The 17,301-nt window shown below is 45.1% G+C and overlaps 1 protein-coding gene across 1 annotated transcript in view; it reads left to right on the top strand.

Moving 5' to 3' along the window:
- Positions 1–17,301, top strand: part of CECR2 (CECR2 histone acetyl-lysine reader) — a 115,872-nt gene that overhangs the window by 56,093 nt on the left and 42,478 nt on the right. Inside the window, exon 6 of the mRNA XM_054631851.2 lies at positions 15,878–15,972. Within this exon, the coding sequence (XP_054487826.2) occupies positions 15,878–15,972 (95 nt within the window). The remainder of the gene's footprint in view (positions 1–15,877; positions 15,973–17,301) is intronic.

The following is a 17,301-nucleotide window of genomic DNA, read 5'->3' as shown; positions in this document are numbered from 1 at the left end:
CTCCTTCTGTTAACTTGCCTTTCTTCTGTGAACCCATGTACTCTTATAGCATCCATAATATTCCATGGCCAAGAGACAGAAGAATTATTGCTTGTGCAAGGAAGTGTCTCCTTTTTGTTCTTTCTGTCCTGATAATTTAATTTGCTGTCTGTCCATTCTTTTTTCAGAAGGGACTACAAGCACTCATTCATTGTCCATGCCATTTCTGGCTTTTTATTGTTTTGCATAATTGTTTTTTCCTGCAGAAGTTGTTTCATGCATTTAATCACTGTTGTTCTCTTTTTCCAGCTTATCAGTTCTTCTCTCTTCTTTTTCCCCAAATCTGGGGTCCAGAACTGTGTGCAGTGCTTGTGGTGTAGATTCACTCTGCATTCATACAGAGATATATTGATGTTTTATGTTCCTTTCCTCAGCATGCCTACTATTATTATTTCATTTTTGACAGCTTCCACTATATTGCTTCAACTTTCAGGGTTCTGCACACTGCTGCCCAAGCTGCATCTCTGCTTCTTGCACTCTTGCTCGTGATCTGGACCCTGACAGTTACTCTTCCTTCACCTGAATTTTCCTTTTCCTATTTTTTCTGCCTTTTTATGCTCCCACCATATCTGAAAGGGCTTTTTTCCTCCAGTGCTCCTACCCACCTTGATCTCTAAATTTCTGTCAAAGAGTCATACTACAAAGCCCTTCAAAAGCATCTGCTCTTTTTTCCTCCCTTATCTAGTCTACCAGCACTGTCAGGCAACTTTCTATTATGCTGGAAATAAAAAATGTCTCTAAGATGTGTGCCAAGCTCACAGAATGTAAATCCACACATGTATATCCAATCCACTCTTCTTTTTTCTTCTTTCCTCTTCACCATCTGTCTTCTAATCTGGTTTCTGTGGGCATTAAGGTATAATTTTACACCAGTCCAGTTAATTCCAAGTTTAGTTCTAGTTTCTACTGTTCAAAAGTGTCTCATGCTAATGGAGCTTAATCTGCTCGCACCGTGCACAGCATCTCAAGGAAAGCAGCTCTGATATTCAGAAGCAGTGCAGGAAAGTCTGGGGCCTCCTCTATTCCTGTCTGGCAACTTTTGGATAGAAATCACTCAGATGATGCATGTAAATTCTGCCTAATAAGCCTGATATTCCTGTGCTGGGTTGGACCCTCTGCAGCCCTGCTGTGCAGATGTGCAGACATGCAGATGTGCAGCCTGTTTGTGTCCCAGCACGCTGGATCACACACAGATGGACTCTGTGGGCAGGGAATACGCAGGGGCCAGGCTGGACACACACCCAGAGCATTGTGGTTGTTGCTTGTACTGAACACTGGGTCAGCACATAAGCTTTTGTCCAGAGTTGTCTTGGATTAGCAGTGCTGGCTGGACCTGTAGGAGAGGAATCTGCCATCAGGTGCAAGTCCTAGTGTTGCTGTGGGCTTTAATCCTGGCCAAGGTATTGCAGGGAAACTCTGTTTTTGTAGCAGTATAACCCACAGTTATACTGCTATTGCAGATGATTAAATTGCCCTGATTCCTTCTCTCTGCCCTAAGAGTGTAGAACCTCTTCCAGAAGGGAGTTGTGATGGGCTCTGAGCATTTGGAAAGTTGGGTGTTGTGTTCAGTTGCTCCCATAAGGACCTGGGACCTTTGTGACAGGGATATACATCACCCTGTGGGTGCAGTGATCAAGTGCCCTCCTTCCCCTCTCCTCCACAGCCACAGAGTTTAGCTGCAGTGTGGTTTGGAAGGCCAGCAGCATTTCAGATCCTCCAGCTGTGGAGGTGCTGAGGATAACTCTGTCCTTTAGGCTACATCATTACATTTACATGAGATTCACAGAAAAGCCCAGATCTCTAATGTAGAGCTCCACACCACCTAACAGTGGATTGGCAGAAATCTGTTAGCTGAGCATTAAGTTCAGTTAAACTAAATCAAAACTGATTATTGCTGCAATGGCCAGAGGTCTAGCCTGAGAGTTGTTGTGCTCAGTTTTAGTGCTCTGCATTTGGCTTCCTGTGTGATCCTGGGCAAGTCACTTAGCTTGTCTGTGAGAAGCCCACATGGGTGTTGTGAGATTAAATGCCATAAGGATGCATGAAGTTTTCTTGTGAGTCTGTTACTGGGCTCATACAGAGTTTGAAGCTAAAGTTAGCAAAATCAGTCCTTCTTTGTCAGCCAAATGGTTTCTGTGGTTGGAAAAAACCCCACACTTAAAAGTTGCCATATAACCAAATTTCACAATTACACTTGCATATGTACCTGAACACATGATGTCAGCACTTCAGTGATTACTGCTGAATCTGATGTTGATGGCGATACTGGCAGTGTGATCTGCTTCTGCACTGAGTGTGGCTCAGAGCCATTCTGATGTTAAAAAAGGGACAGAAACAATCAGTAACCCCTGCTGCCAGGCAAAGGAAGGATGAGGGCTGGAGCAGACAAAAGCTTAATCTTTCTCTTTCTCTCTTTTTCTAACAGTTGGAGCTAATCGCTGATAACCAACACTAAAACATCTGAATCATAAATCTGTTCAGCTGCTCTGTGACTCACAACAAACAGAGTATGAACTGTTTGTGCCTTAGCTATTCTCTTCCCTGCTGAGCTCTGCCATGAGTTATCTCACATACAACCCCTTCTCGTAGTCTTTTCAAGTTTAAAGCAAAATTCCTGTAATGCTTTTTACATTTTAAGTCGCTGGGGCACTCTTTCCATGCTAGCTCCCTTTTAAGGTAACTTTAGGCAGAAGATGAAATCACAGCAAGGAAATCCAAAGCCCAGGGATGCAGCCTACACACTCATCTTTCTCCCTTCTCCCCCACTCACCCCCCCAAGAGCTGGGACTCCTGCTTCCCACTATTGTGAGAATTAATCCTTTAGTGCTCCTTGCTGCTCTACCTTCCATATAGCCAATAAGCACAGAGTGGCTGAAAGATTGGATCTGTGTCCAAAGGAATGAATAGCAATGGATCACACTGCTCTAGCTCTTTTGCAAGTGCTGTTTGGAAAATATAATTTGGTTTTGTTTGAAAAATAATTAAGATATCTCAGTTTATACAAAAGTGAGTCTGAACATCTTTGGATTTTTTTTTTTCTTTCTTTCTTCTTGAATCGATGGACTGCTGGGGAAGAGGGGGGAAGGAAATTCCTAACTTTGGACCCCAGCTGGAAATCAATACTAAGATAGTGCTGATTGCTATTCCTTGACTCCTGGCCGTGGATGTGCTCCTGTGTTGACTGAGGCTGCTCACAGTAAATGAATAGGTGAACTTTTTCAACACTAAAATTTATTTTGGAGGAAAAGGAAGTGACGTTACTTTGTTGTGGTTGCTTAACTGTCTTCTGTGAAAGAAACCCTGGAATGAGTAAATTTTGTAGGCTGCAGAGGAGGATGTGATTTTTTTGTTTGTTTGCTTTTTCTTGTTCTATTTCGACTGTGTGGAAATGGTGTGGAGGTTATTGAGTTCAAACGACTTCCTGAGATTTCTGCATGCTAGAAGGGAATGACTTGGGAAACAGTCTTTGGAGTTCCTCTTACTGAAGCAATATTATATTAGCAAGGCTGAGTCAGAGGAAATGTTGCCAGACATCAACACAGTGGGACTGAGTTCCCTGGGAGTGACCAGGTCAGAGTCACCTGAACTCATGGGCAAGAAGGTTTTTTAAACAGCAGCAGCATGTGAATGCATTGATCTGAGGGCAGGGGTGTGCAGAAAAGAGCTGTGCTCAGTCTGGGAAGATGTGAGTCTGAAATGTTGCAGTGCAGAGCACCAGTAAGGCTCTCCACGCCCTCTCTTAAGGAGCTTTGGAAATCATGGGATTTTTTAATGCTCAAATGTTTTGTATGAATTTTATGTAAAAGTTTGAAGGGGGCTACTACAGGGACACTAAAATATGAGGAGGATGTAACTATGACAGTTTGGGAGGGATGGCAGGCACCTTCTGAAAGGAGACTCCAAGCCAGTACTGCTTTTCACAGTGGAGATGCCTAGGATGAATTTGTTAGGAAGGAAAGTCGTGATCCTTGCTCCCAGCACTGAATGCTCTGTGTCATCTCACACTTTTGGTATTTTTTTTTTGTATTGTACTTTTGAAATGCTTCATTATTCTTTTAATTGAATTTATTTTGTTGTCTTTTGAAGTTGTTTTTAACATTCTTGCAGTGAAATCAGACCCTGAGGAGGAAAGCTGTTTGTTGAGTTGTCCAGGCAGCAGCATGGCTTTTCCTAAACTTGAACTTTCCCTAATTTCTCAGTTTTGCTCCTTTTGAGCACCTCCTTTGAACAGTAATGCTGGATAGGATAAGACATTTCCTTCACTGCTGAAAAAAAAAAATGTAGTTGGTAATGTTGTGACTCAGGATTCTTGCCTATATGAGGTGCCCAGTGCAGGTGTCCTTTTCTGGTATCTGTGAGACCTTCTGTTTGGAGAAGTTTGAGCAACCCTGCTTGTATGGAATGGCTGAACATCATCTGCTTGGAGGGGTCTGTGAAGAGTTAAGCTGTATTCAGCCTCATGGGAGATTTAGGTATTTGTCTCTGCTGTGCACATTGAGAAAGAGCAGAGAATAGTCAAGTGGGTTGCCTGAAGTCATCCAGCCTGGCAGAGCTGGGAATGGGTTTCCTGGCTCACAGTACTGTACTTTAAACCAGTTTTTTGAAAGGGATAATCTGTATGTTCAAAGAAGGCTTTATAAAGCTCCCATTAACCCCTGTGCCATACCTAGTGAGGAATCTAATTTATGTTCTGGCAAATGAAAGCAGCTTCAGAGACCTTGGTGCTGCAGGTCACTGTCAGACCTTCAAGGTTCGTTGCCACCAGTTTAATTTTTCTCCTGGTTGGATTTGACTCTGTTCTTCCTGAGAAAGGAGGAGCAAAATTTACTCCTGAGCAAAGATTTCCAGAGACACCCAGCTGTGGATAACTGAGAACAAGGTCCATGCAAGGGTTTTTGCTCTGCTATGTATTTTAATGTATAGAATGTCTAATGTTCCCATTCCTTCCTTGAAAGAGAGACCTTTTGTCAAAACTCTCTCTTTTTATTGCATTTTATCACTTAGTCAGGATCTCAAGATCTGAATTCCAGTAGCCAATGACTGGAAATGTCCTTTCAAACTAAAATGTTGAACTTTGGAGTTTACCCCTGAGTCCTCAAGCTACCTTATCTGAACAGCAGGGGAGATTTTTTTCCAGTTTTCTCTTCTGTTATCAAGGTGGAACACAGCATCTGAATGTTAGAGGAGTAGCAGTACATTAACCTCAGCCTTGCTTTTACTCAAAGATTGCAAGTGTTCTACAGGGTTGGCTAAAAATTATCTAACATTTGGGTGGGGGAGGAGGGAGAGACGGACAGAGATTTAGCTCTCATCACTGTGAATGCATGAAGTGAGAATAAAAGCCAGGCCTTTCCTGATCCCATGCCCTGCTAATAACACTTTTACAAGCTGGTTATATAATTATCTGTTATTGGGAGCCTTTTCCCCCCACTTCAGGCAGATCAGCTATTTCATCCAACCAAAGTGTTTTGTGCAGATTTTTGTGTAATCCAATGTCATCAGTTCTGCACTGAATTGCAGAAACAAAGCTGGCTATTACAGTTTATGAGATGCAACAGACTTTTGGGTCAGTTTTTTGTTTGTCTTTAAGTATAATGAAACAAGTCTGGGTTTTTTTCCCCCTTTGTTTCATATTCTGGATGTCAGGAAAATTTAGAAGAAAAAGGTACTCCAATTAATGTCTGTAGAATAAGTATTATAACAATAGAGCTGGTTTCCTCTATGTCTGGGCAATAGTTTGCTACCCTTCTCTCAAATTACGAGTCTTTTTATAATATGTGTTTTAAGAGTGTAGTTAGCATTAACATTTATGAACATAATAATAATTATTTGCCATTTCTGGCAGATAGAACTATTATGTGTAAATAGCCAAGTGTTTGTAGCAATCTGCAAATTTATTGGCTATAAAGACAGCTTTAAATGAAGCTGGAGAAGAATTCCTTCATGGCGTGTGTGTTGAAGAAGATTTTTATCCCATGCTCTGGAAGGAGAGCCACAAGCACTCCATCACCTTTTTTATGGAGCAGCCCTGCCAGATGTGTGGAGTTAAACGCAGAGCACGGCTCCTAAGCACGCAAAGGGCTCTGTGCTGTTTCCCTTGGCAAACACACGTGTGAGCCAAGCTCCTTCCAGATGGGAGTGAAGTGGATGGTGGTTCATGGTCACCTCAGGCCATGGGGAGAATGTTGGGTTGCTTACAGTGTGTTGCAAGAAGCAGCTCCTGAGTTTTTGCACTTTGCTCCGACTCAAAACCTGGGGGCTGCCAGCTTTTTGCTTGGTTTTCTTGAGCACCTCCTTCTCCCCTCTGTCTTTCCCCAGCTCTGGGGAAGGGAATGGGAATTCCCATGGGGCTCCTGGCTGCTCCTAGCCCCAAGAGCAGTTGCCTTGTCACAGGCAGCCCTGTTGAGTCCTGGTTGGGCTTTCATTAGGGCAGCACCTCGTGTTCCACAGGATGTTCGAGCAAGCTCTGGATGGGGAAGGTGTAATAGGCAGCAGTCACTGGGGTAGAGGCTCTGAGTCCAACCAAGCTCTAAAAGCTATGGCAGGGTGGTCTTTCCCACACATCCAATGAAATACAGATCTTTTTGGACAGGGCTGAAGATAGGGTGTGAATTGGAGAGAGAAGTTCTTGTATTTATTTTGACATTAGATCCTGCAGTGACATGCCTTAGGAAGCCAGCTCTGTGTGACTCGCATTGCAATATTCAACTGCCTGGAAACACCATTTCCTATTTCAAGCTTATCCCTTAGTGCATATACATCTCATTAAGGTGGTAGCATCTGGCTTTGTTGTAATGATTTTTAAAAGAAGTATAAAAGCCATTAATTTTTGTATTGAAGTATGTCTGGACTGCATGAGCATGGAATAAGTTCAGAAAGTCTGATAGATAAACAAGATGATACTTTTGGCAATCCAGAGGAGAGCAGACACAGATCTAAGAGTATGTAAAAGACCCATTAGCTCTTTAACAGTTCTAGCAACTGTTATGCCACATGTTTTTAAAATTTATTCTTAGGCTTGAGACTAAACCTGTTGCAAAGAGGCAGCTCACACATCTGAGTAGCTGCCTGGCTGCTTCATCAGGGTTGATAGCAGTAGGCAGCTATCTCATGCTTTTTCAAATCCTTCTTTGCTAAATTAATAGGAGAAAAAAATGGTGCTGGAACTTGGAAAGGTGGAACTCACCTACCTTGGCAGTGGCAGAAACACGTGGGGCACCTGTGTGTGGCTGCTGGCTCTCTCTCTCTCTCAGTGGCTTTCCTTTTGTCCCACCCAGAGCAAGGAAGAGTTTTCAGTGCTGGCAGCACTTCCAGGCCACCCTCCCCACTGAACCCCAGGCAGGGTTTGTTAATGGTGTGTGTGCTGTGGGCTGCACTCTGCACAGCATCCAAGGAGAGGCAGAAGAATGGCTGGCTGTGGAGATCAGAATAAAGGGAAAAAGCAAGAATTTACAGCCTGTTTCTACCTGAATGTGTTTTACTGTTTGACCCTGCTTTTTCAGACAGTGGTGGGCAAGGACCTGTCTTCCTCTGTTGTTGTTTTTGTTTGAGGGGCAGAAGGGATGTGGGGAAATCACCTGACTCCTTAAAGGATGATCTGGACTTTCTGTTTATCTCCAGGCTCATGGAGATAAGTTGTTTCATGGCTTGCATATCACCTGGCAGCTAATAACATCCTGGAGGGGGGAGCAATGTAAATGCCAGAGGAGCAGCATAGGTTGCTGTACAGGAGAAGTTTTGTGGGGAGTTTTGCAAACCAGCTGCATAGCTTGAATGCCCTGGTGCCTCATAATGGCAGGGAGTAAATACCCTGAGAGTTTTGGCCAGTGCAGGAACTACAAAAGTGGATGTTGCTTAGATAAACCAGTCCAGCTGGATTAAAAGCAGTGAAAATTCCCTTTAAAAATTATTTTCCCAGTAAGTTTTGAAATCTTTGCACAAACTTTAGCCAAGCAATCCATTCCAGATTTTGGCACTCATCCTTCCCCTTCCCGGTGCTCATGCTGAGCAGATGAGTGCAATGGCCAGACCTAAAATGAAGAGCATCTACAGTCTGATCTCATCCTCCCTTGCTGCCTTTGGCTGGAGAGGAGGAGGAGCTTTGAAATCGGATTATTACTTCGAGCCTCTTGGCTTTGGAGCTACAGACTGTTCCCCACGTTGCCAATGGGCTTAAAAGCTTAGCAGAACTCCCACTAGGTACCCAGGAAGCCTCTTACCGCAGGAGATGGTGACACGGCAGGATCAGCTGTTCTTTATTTATCGTGCAGCTGAATTGTCTGGGGAGGGACCATCGCTAACCCGCTGCTGTTGTTTCCAGAAACAGCATCCAAACAGGTAGAGCTGGTGCAGTTCCCCACCAACAGGACTGTGATCACCTAAAGTGCTGTGTAAAACACTTGCTAAAATGTTTAGTCTTTAACTGCTGGTAGTGCTTACCCCATAAATGGGAATGTTAAATCCAGCATAAGTGGAGAGAAAGAGTTTGGGGTTGTTTAGGTTGGTTTTTACCAGCAAGGTACTGCTGACCTGGGACTTCAAGAGCTTAGTTATGTATAATCTATACAGTATTTTGGGTTAGTTTCAGAATGGTGCCCATCTCTAGGTGCCTGCTCACCACTTTTCTCACCCCATCTTTCCAGGGGAGAAAAACAAAAACAGAATCCTAAACCAGTCCAGTCTGCGAGTAGTTTACTGATCTGAATAATTTTGATACTCCATCCAAGCACAGCTACTGGGAGAGGGCTTTTCTAGGCAATAAGAAATGATACCTTTCTGTCTGAGGGTGAGGCAAACAGGATGCAATTCAAACAGACTGTGTTTCCCCTCACACTGTTGTGTTTGGAGGCTATTTTCAGCTGGAGGAGAAGAACTTGTGGCTTGGGCAATAGTAGTCAGTCATTTTGGGATGGGGGGGGAGGAGAGCAGTGTTTTGGTTTGTTTGGTTTTTAAGACCACAGTGCCAATACTTTTCCCATAAAGGCATAGATCTCTGGTTAGAAATTTAGGCAGACTGGTGATAGGCTTGCTTTTCTTATTTGCCCTTCACAGGCCTCTTGGAATTCTTCCACAGGGTCTGCAAGAGGTCTGCAAACCCAAGGCTGCAGGTTCTGCTGAGCCTGAAATTTGCTGTGAAGCCAGCTCAGCGGCCAGTGCTTGCCCCTCAGCCAGCATAACTGGCTTATGGTAAATGGCATACATTATCTGCACTGAAGGAAGAGGGGATTATTTTGAAAGGGAGAAATTATCCTTTGGAGGGAAATAGCATGATCTCCAAAGGCTTTGGCTGCTCGTAAAACTGCAGAAAAAGAGAGATGATTGCAGTGGCATCAAGTGTCAAGCCTTATGGCTTCTCTCTTAGCCCCACCACTGAGTGAAGCATATCATGTGTGGATGCTGGGGCTTGTGTCAGTGGGGCTGTCTGCAAAATTGCTCTGCATGTGGGTGTGTGCCTCCCCTTTCTTCACAGGTGACACAAGGCTTTGCTGAATGGTCTTGAAATGCTTTGATGCTCTGGGATGGCAACTGCTTTACAGGCATAAAGTACTAATATCCAACTGCTAAACAGAAACTAATCACTTGTTACTTCAGATGCACCCTGTCCATCTGAAAAGCTTCTTTGCCAGGGGCAAGAAATGGAATGAGTAGCAGTTTTACATCTTTAAAGTGATGACAGTGCATACATTCATAACAAATGTAGTTCTCAAATCACTTGCACTGCAGGCAAGATGAGCTAGGAGGAGAAGAAAGCATTATTAGCACTGGTAGATGGCTATGGGGCATGAGGGAGACTGGATTGATCAGTCTGAAATCTCTTTTCAGTCCAGTTTAGCCACACAACGTGAGTGAGCTGCTCATGAGCTGCTTGTTTGTGTTTGTATTACACAGCAGTGAAAAATTCCACTTGGAGAGCAAGGAGCAGAGCAGCATGCTGTGCAAATAGGGGAGGGTCCTGTCCCAAGGGAGAGATCAGGCAGCAGCTTAGTGTGGATGGAGAACTCCAACTGCTCTGGCAAGTGGGATAGGTGGTACATAGAGAGTGATGGTCTCAGAGTTTTAATCCTGATAGAGGGGGGTAAAGGAAGGCATGATGTAAGTTTGCCTATAAACCAAGTCTGGAAAATTCTAGCCTGACCAAAATGTCCACTGGTGTGGCAAAGAGTTTGCATTTGCAAACCTGCTTAGGCTGAGCTGAGCAGAATTCAGTGTCTGTTGCATCCCCTTTCATAGCTGGAGGGAGCTGCTGGAGGAGAGGATGACATTACCCCTGTGCTGCTGGCACCAGCGGGGAGCATGTGGGATTTGTACTTTGCAAACAGCCATAACGTGGAGGCAATGTGACAAATTCTCCCTGGCTTTCTGTTTATAGCCAATCTCCCTCATACAAAGCTGTCATCTCACACCTCTGCCTAGCCCTGGAGTAACATTATGCTCCTATTTTACAACATGTTTGAAATAGCCTTCAAAGTCTGCTCTCAGAAAGTCGAGGAAGGTATACATTTCAGAAGGCACTGGCAGACATTGAGGGGGAACCTGAAGAAACGGGGAAAGGCAATACCTTTCCTGCTCTTTCTTTGTCCCCCTCCCCAAATGATAGCTCCCTTCTGACAGGATGGCTTCTTTCCTCCCTCAGGTATTTGCTCTTCATCCCTTGACCTCACAGACACCAGAACAGAGGCTCAGAGAGGAGCTGGGACCACTGTGGTAATGAGTGTCATTAACCCCTTCACCTCACACCCCAAACCTACTGTAGAAGGCCAGCTTGGCTCCCTCTGAGCTTGTGATCCTGAGGGTGAGGTGAAGAGGATGGTGTTTGCTTGAGGCAGCTGCTGACTTCAACCCACTGCCAGGAGCACAGGGAGAGCATTCTGCACCCATTTTCCTTGCTGTGGAAAGGCAGAGTGAGGAGATTGGGGATCCTTTTAGCTTAGGAAACCCTAAAGCCCTGGAGGATCATAGAGGGAGGGGGCAGCATGCAGGCTCCTGCAGGACTCTGGGGAAGGTGGGAGAGCTGCATTCAGCTGCAGACTTGGATATCACATAGTGTTTCCAACAGCCACTGAAGATGGCATGTCTGGGAGACTCCACCAGGACCAGGAGCTATAACTTCTTTCTGAATTTATGGCAGCCAGCTAAACCCACTGCTGTTTGCCCCTGTAGGGTACCCTGGCCATAGGAACACCCCTAATGCCCTGCAGTGTCCTCCTGCCATGTCGTGCAGAGCACTCTCAGTAGGCTTCATATTTTGGAAACTATTTCCATATGATGGCAGGGATCCCAGGCAGGGAGAACACAGCACTGGGCTGCAGGCAGCTGCTGGGTGGGGGCTTGATTCCCTCAGGCATTCTGAGAAGGTGCTGGGGGCTGAGCACACTGACTTCACACCAGAGGGATAAATGGTGCTTCTTGGAAGAATTTCAGGCCTGCACTTGACTTTCCATCTTCCTGCCCAATCCCACTACCCTGTGGCATGAGTTTGCCAAACTTTTGCCCAGATCCTGTTGTCATTAATTATCTGTGAGGAGAAAAGAACATCCTGACTTGACTCAGTGACAGCACTGAAATTTCAGAGCATGGGCTGGGGCTAGCTCAGCACGTCCTGCTGGTGGCTTTTGGTGATCTCCTAAAGCCTGTTGAGTCACTTTGGAGCATTGCAATGGAAAGCTGATAACAGCAGCTGTATGGAAATAGAGCTGAAGGGATTGGGGTTTTTAAACTGATGGCTAACTTGGACAAGGCTTAGCTGTGCTTAAACTCGTTATGTCCATCACATTCAGTTATAGATGATTCAGCTCCAGCACAGAAGAAACCTCTAAACTGTAGTCCTGTTCCTCAGCACCCAGCCTGCTCACACTGGGCTCTTGCAGGTTTGGAGGAGTCTCTCTTCTGAAACAAAGTCCCCAGGCTTTGTGAGCTGCCCTTTGCACAGTCAGCTTGCTGGAGCAGGAGCTGGAGGCTGGCTGGCTGCTTTCCACAGCTCAAAAAAAAAGCGTGTGCAGCAGCCCCGTGGTCACCCCATGCCAGCTTGGTGACAGTGGCATTGCTGTTGGGAACTCATTTGTTTACTTTCATCGGGAAGGTTGACTCAAAAATCCGGGCAGATATCAAGAAGGCATCCAAAGCAGTGATTGTTTCAGGCCCCCAGCTGGTGGGTTTAACCATCCCTGCCCCAGTGCTGGCTGTGGGGTTCCCTGCCCTCTCCCAGGGAGTGGGGATGGACAGGATGGTGCCTCTTGCCTACCCTCCCGGCCCTGCTTTGGGCCAGTGCTCCTCCTGGGAGAGGTGGTCACCCTTGCTCCCAGCCTTGCTCTGGCAATTGCCTCTTCCCAACAGTCCTTGCCTGACTCAGGGGGGATTTAGTACCGGGCTGGGGGGAGGGAAAGACGTTAAACAGGCTTTTCCCTAATGAGGTGTGACGCCAGCTGGAGAGGGGGAGAATCCTGCTTTTCTCCTGTCTGTTGCTCTCTCCAGCTAGAGGAGGAGGAGATGTGTGTCCCCCCCTTTTCCTCTGCTGATTTGCTGCCTCTTCTGTTTCCTTTCTGTGCTGTCCCCAAAGCGTTTTGGCAAGGTTCAGATTTCTGTGCTCACAGCTCAGTGCTCAAAGAGAAAAGAGGAAAAACAAAAGGATTGGAGGCGTGGGGAGGATGGTGGCGGGGAGGAAGCTGAGCTGCTCGTCCTGGCCAGGCTGGAGGAGTGTGGGGATGGGTGACCGAGGCAGGGTTTGCCCTTAGGACCAGGGGGGTTTTAGTGGCTTCTTTCTCCTGGCATCAATTCATCTCCCTCTGTTTAGACGTGCTGCTTGGGCAGTGTGCTGCTTTGCTGGCTGTCCCTTGTTGGAGGGAGAAGGCTGGAAAAATCCTCCTGCTAAATGTGGGTTGAAGCATTAGGTGAAATCCTGAAGGGATACTAACTCTTTGTTTGTGTTCCTAAGATGTTAAGATTTGCATCACATCTTCCTAGTGTGTCTGTCCTTCCCACAGCACTCTGAGTGTGTGGGAAGAGTCTAGAATTTGGGTGTTTTGGGACTGGAAGCTGGAGAATCCAGTGGGATAGAAAATCATGGCATTCAGATAAAGAGGGCTGATGGACCCAGCTCTGGGTTCATTGCTCAATCCCTGTGTTCATTCATCAGGTTCCTCTCACTGCTCCTACCCTTCTGTCACAAGCAACAATAGTTGAAATGTAGACAGAAACATTACAGGACAATGTCAGTAACCTTTTTCCAAGACAAATAATCACAGTAATACTTGGACTGTGCCTTTACCATATTCTGGCACTGAGTGTTACTGTTGGCAGGGAGCAGAAGATCAGGATGGGCTTCAAGGAAGCGCCCATGGCATTGGGGAGCATGGGGCAGGTGTCTTTGTACAGAAGCACTGAAAACCTCACACCTGCCAGGGATGGGCTTTCACTGGCCCCATGCTGTGTGTGCTGATGAATCTTGGCTTGTTCCAGAGCCCCTTAACCCAGCATGGCACTGGGACTCTGCACCCAGCCCCAAATTGGTCTGCATGCCCAGGCTGTGAGATCCATCTGGGTCTGGGTCCCCAAAACTTGTGCTACACCTGCCATAGAGTTGAGGACCAGGAGCACCCTTATGGTAGGGAGAGAGAGGGGGAACAGCCCATCCAGGTGTTTTAGTCCCTGCCCAGGAGATGGCATCTTGCCCAGTGCCCCAGCAATGCCCCCCTGCTCCTGGGGTGACCTGCCAACTCCAAAAATGTAAAGGTCACCCTCGGCCTGGAAAACAATGGCTGCAGATAGGGGCTATCTGGGGCATTTGTGGCCACTGCTGAAGGAGTGTTAGTCAAACAGCAGGCTGAAAAGGCTCACGGGAAGCAGTTTAAATATTCCTCATACAAAAGGCTGTCACATCCTAGCAGGGGCAGACTGCTGACTGACAGCTTTAATGAACAAGTGTATGTGGGTGAGGGAGAGGCTGAATGCAGGGAGGCATCCTGGAGACTCACTTTCCCCCTGCCCATCATTCTGGGTTCTGACATGTCATTTTTCACAAGCTGCAGGTTTATTGTGGTAATGTGGTAACACACCTGGGATGGTTTAGCATATCATGCGCTTTAGGTCGTCCCTGCTCCCCTCTCCTCCAGGGATATTTATAGAAGGCATATGTCCACTAAAATATTTTGCAAATAAAGTAAGTCAACACTTCTAAAATACCAGCCACTTATCAGGGCCAGGGCCAGGAGCAGGACTCAGTCCTTGTGGGTCCCTTCCAGCTCGGGACATTCCATGATTGTCAGTGAATTCACTCTGTAATTACTGTTTATATAACATGATTACTATTTATACAACAATACTATCACTCTGTCCAAGGCATGGCAAGCAGCAACTGCAGATTTTGTGTTAACTTGTCATTAAGCAGGGTGCTCATCTAGAGGCAGGGAACAGAGATTCCTGGTCCTTTCCCTATCTCTGTGGCAGGGACACTGTGTCAGGCTTTGGCTGCTTGCTGCCCTTTCCTTACCTCCAGTTCCCACATGTAATAGATGTGTTTAGTGCATTCCTCACAGGGCAGGTGTCAGGCTTCCACTCCCGAAGCACTTTGCATGTTGCACAAGAGGTAAATAAGAGCAGTGTTGGTAATGAAAATATGCCATTAATATATTTCCAATAAAAAACTACAAGCGGCGTTTAAGCTGCAATCTGTTATCGATAATTTTATTACTGCAGTTACTGCGGTCTAATAAAAAAAGCACTTTCTCTTCTTTATTGGGTAAGTGCCAAAACGTTTATCCTTTATTCTCTGGCCATTAACCTTTATTCTGTAGCCATTAGCTTAGCTATTTGTGTAACAGTCTGTTGAGTAACATTCAAGTAGGAATTTGTATTCAATCCATTATTTACTCTGAAACCCAAAAAGAATAGCTTCTTCTGCCTATATTGTTTATCCATATTAAATCTTGTTAAATGCTGTATGCTAGTGATGATAAGTCTCAGAGAAAGTGGATTTTTCTTAATGCGAATAATTTTCTGGCATACAAATAAAACTTTATTTAACTAAATGATATTTGGAAAACAAAGCTTGAAACTGCTAGCTGAAAAAAAGATATTTCTTACAATATGTGCAAAATTCATAATAACTAAATTTCAGGAGTTTATCATTTTTGTGGATGGATTTCTGCATCATGTCTTTGTGAACTCTGCTGTGCAAGAATAACCCATGCTATTCTCCATCGAGGATTGAGATTTTGGTTCACCAAGTCTGACATCCCTCCATCCTTTCTCTCTTACTGGAGTTGGGGAAAAAAAAGGAGCTGAATAAGAAATAAGTTAAATAATCAAAATGCCTGCTTTTCTTTGAGGCATTTGCTTGCTAGCTTTCAGCCATTTCTGGCAATCCATCTGAAACTGCTACTTCTGGGTTGTAAGTGGCTTTTAGTGCCCTGCTTTCTGAGCACGTCTTTTAAATTGAGCTCACCAGCCTCAGTGAGTGGAGGGAAAGCAGAAGAATGAAACTGTTGATTCCTGTCCATCAGGTGAACATGAGAGAAATCATGCCTTTCTTATTAGGCTGTAGTGTATCTCAACCCCACTGAACCCTATTTTTCTGCACCCAGACAAAAGCATTAGTCTTCTGGCTGGAGAATGACTTTCAGTAAAAACCTTTCAAGGTCTTCCCATAAACTCTTGCAGTGAAGAGGTAGTAGAAGCAGTGTTTTTAATGATGAGGAAGGTCAGTTTTACCCCATGTGTGCTCTGCTCTGTACACATACGTGAGGCTGCTTGGGTCTTTTTGGTCCAGATGAGCTAGCAGGAAATTTTAAGGAATTAGCTTAATGGTTGGATTTATTTTTTTTCTCTCCTTTCTGCTCATTAGGAACTGGAAGCTGCTCTTCACGGGGATGATGTGGAGTTTATCAGCGACCTGATCGCTTGCCTTCTTCAAGGTTGCTATCAGCGCAGAGACATCACGTGAGTAACCTCTCTCTATGGCTTAAGCACTTTGCAAGGGGAGCTAATTAACGCTGTGGCGGGATGTTTCACGGCTTCGGAGTGATGACATGGCAGTGCTCAGCAGCCACCAGCAATCAGGCCAGATGCTTCACAGAGTGAAAGGGAATTCGGGTTCTCTTGGGTTGAGTTGGCGGCTTTTAATTGTACAGAGCCGTTAAGCAAACCCCTTTGTTCAGATGCCGTGCAAAAGGGAATGTTTGATGCTCTGCTGTGGCACTCACAGTGAACATTCACATCTGCTGTTATGCTCTGCGCTCTGTTTGGTCAAATTAGTGATATTAAGTCATCACATATGTTTTCAGCATATTTGTATGTACTGCATAGCATAAAACTTGCTGCTCTGCACACACCTCACTTGCATGAAAGATCCCATTTGCTTTACATAAGGACAGCAATGATTATTTTCTTAGAAATAAAAGTATTGGAATCGCTTCAGCTGCAGGATGTTGGAAAGTGGTTTGACATGCTCTCTTGAGGTTTTGACATCCAGAGACACTTAGTCAGTGTCCACTAAAGCAGCCTCCCAAATGGAGACATCTGCAGAGCATCATTCTTTAGAGGACTGCCACTGGCACAGCAAAATGTGCTTCCAGTGATAGCAAAGGCTTGTTGCAGTGTGTTTTATTTGTTCTCTTGTGAATCATGTTAATAGCAAAGCATAATTGTGGGGACAAAGACAGCTTGGCAACACATGCAGTTGCTTGGAAGCAGTCCTGCTCCCTAAGATCCCCCTGTTGTGGAGAGGCTCAGGCCGGTGCATAGGCAGAACCATAGGTGCTTGCATTGGAAGCTCTAGTTCTAATTAACTGATTATGTTCAACAAAATTTATATAGATGATTTATATATGCATGTGCCACTTAATTAAATTCTCTTTCATTGCTGCATAGATATTCAGCATCAGTGGGTACCAGGAGCTGAATTAGGCACCTTTTTTATTTTTTGCACTGCTTTTACTATCTCCAAATGATTGATTGTAAAGGGTCTGCAGTCATGTGTATCTTCTTCATCAAAATAGCCACACAGCAATATATGACCTGCTTGTAAACATGTAGCAAGTTTATTTCTTCTTACCAAAGCCATCAGAAAGTAGAGGCTTAAGTGTTTTGCCCACCTGAACCAGCTTACCCTTGTAGCAGCAGTGGAAGATTTGTCTTTGATGAAATTAAAGAATTTTGTGAGGTTCTCCAAAACTCTCCAGATCTAAGAGTGTCCACTGAGTGATTGCACTGTGTAATTGCCTCCCCATTTGCAACTCTTTTAACTAAGAAAATTCAGGGATGAATCAT

This window comes from Agelaius phoeniceus, chromosome 5 (genome assembly GCF_051311805.1).
Source record: "Agelaius phoeniceus isolate bAgePho1 chromosome 5, bAgePho1.hap1, whole genome shotgun sequence".
Classification (NCBI taxonomy): Eukaryota; Metazoa; Chordata; class Aves; order Passeriformes; family Icteridae; genus Agelaius; species Agelaius phoeniceus.
Note: the sequence above shows the minus strand (reverse complement) of the source record. Positions and strands in the feature narration are given on the sequence as shown.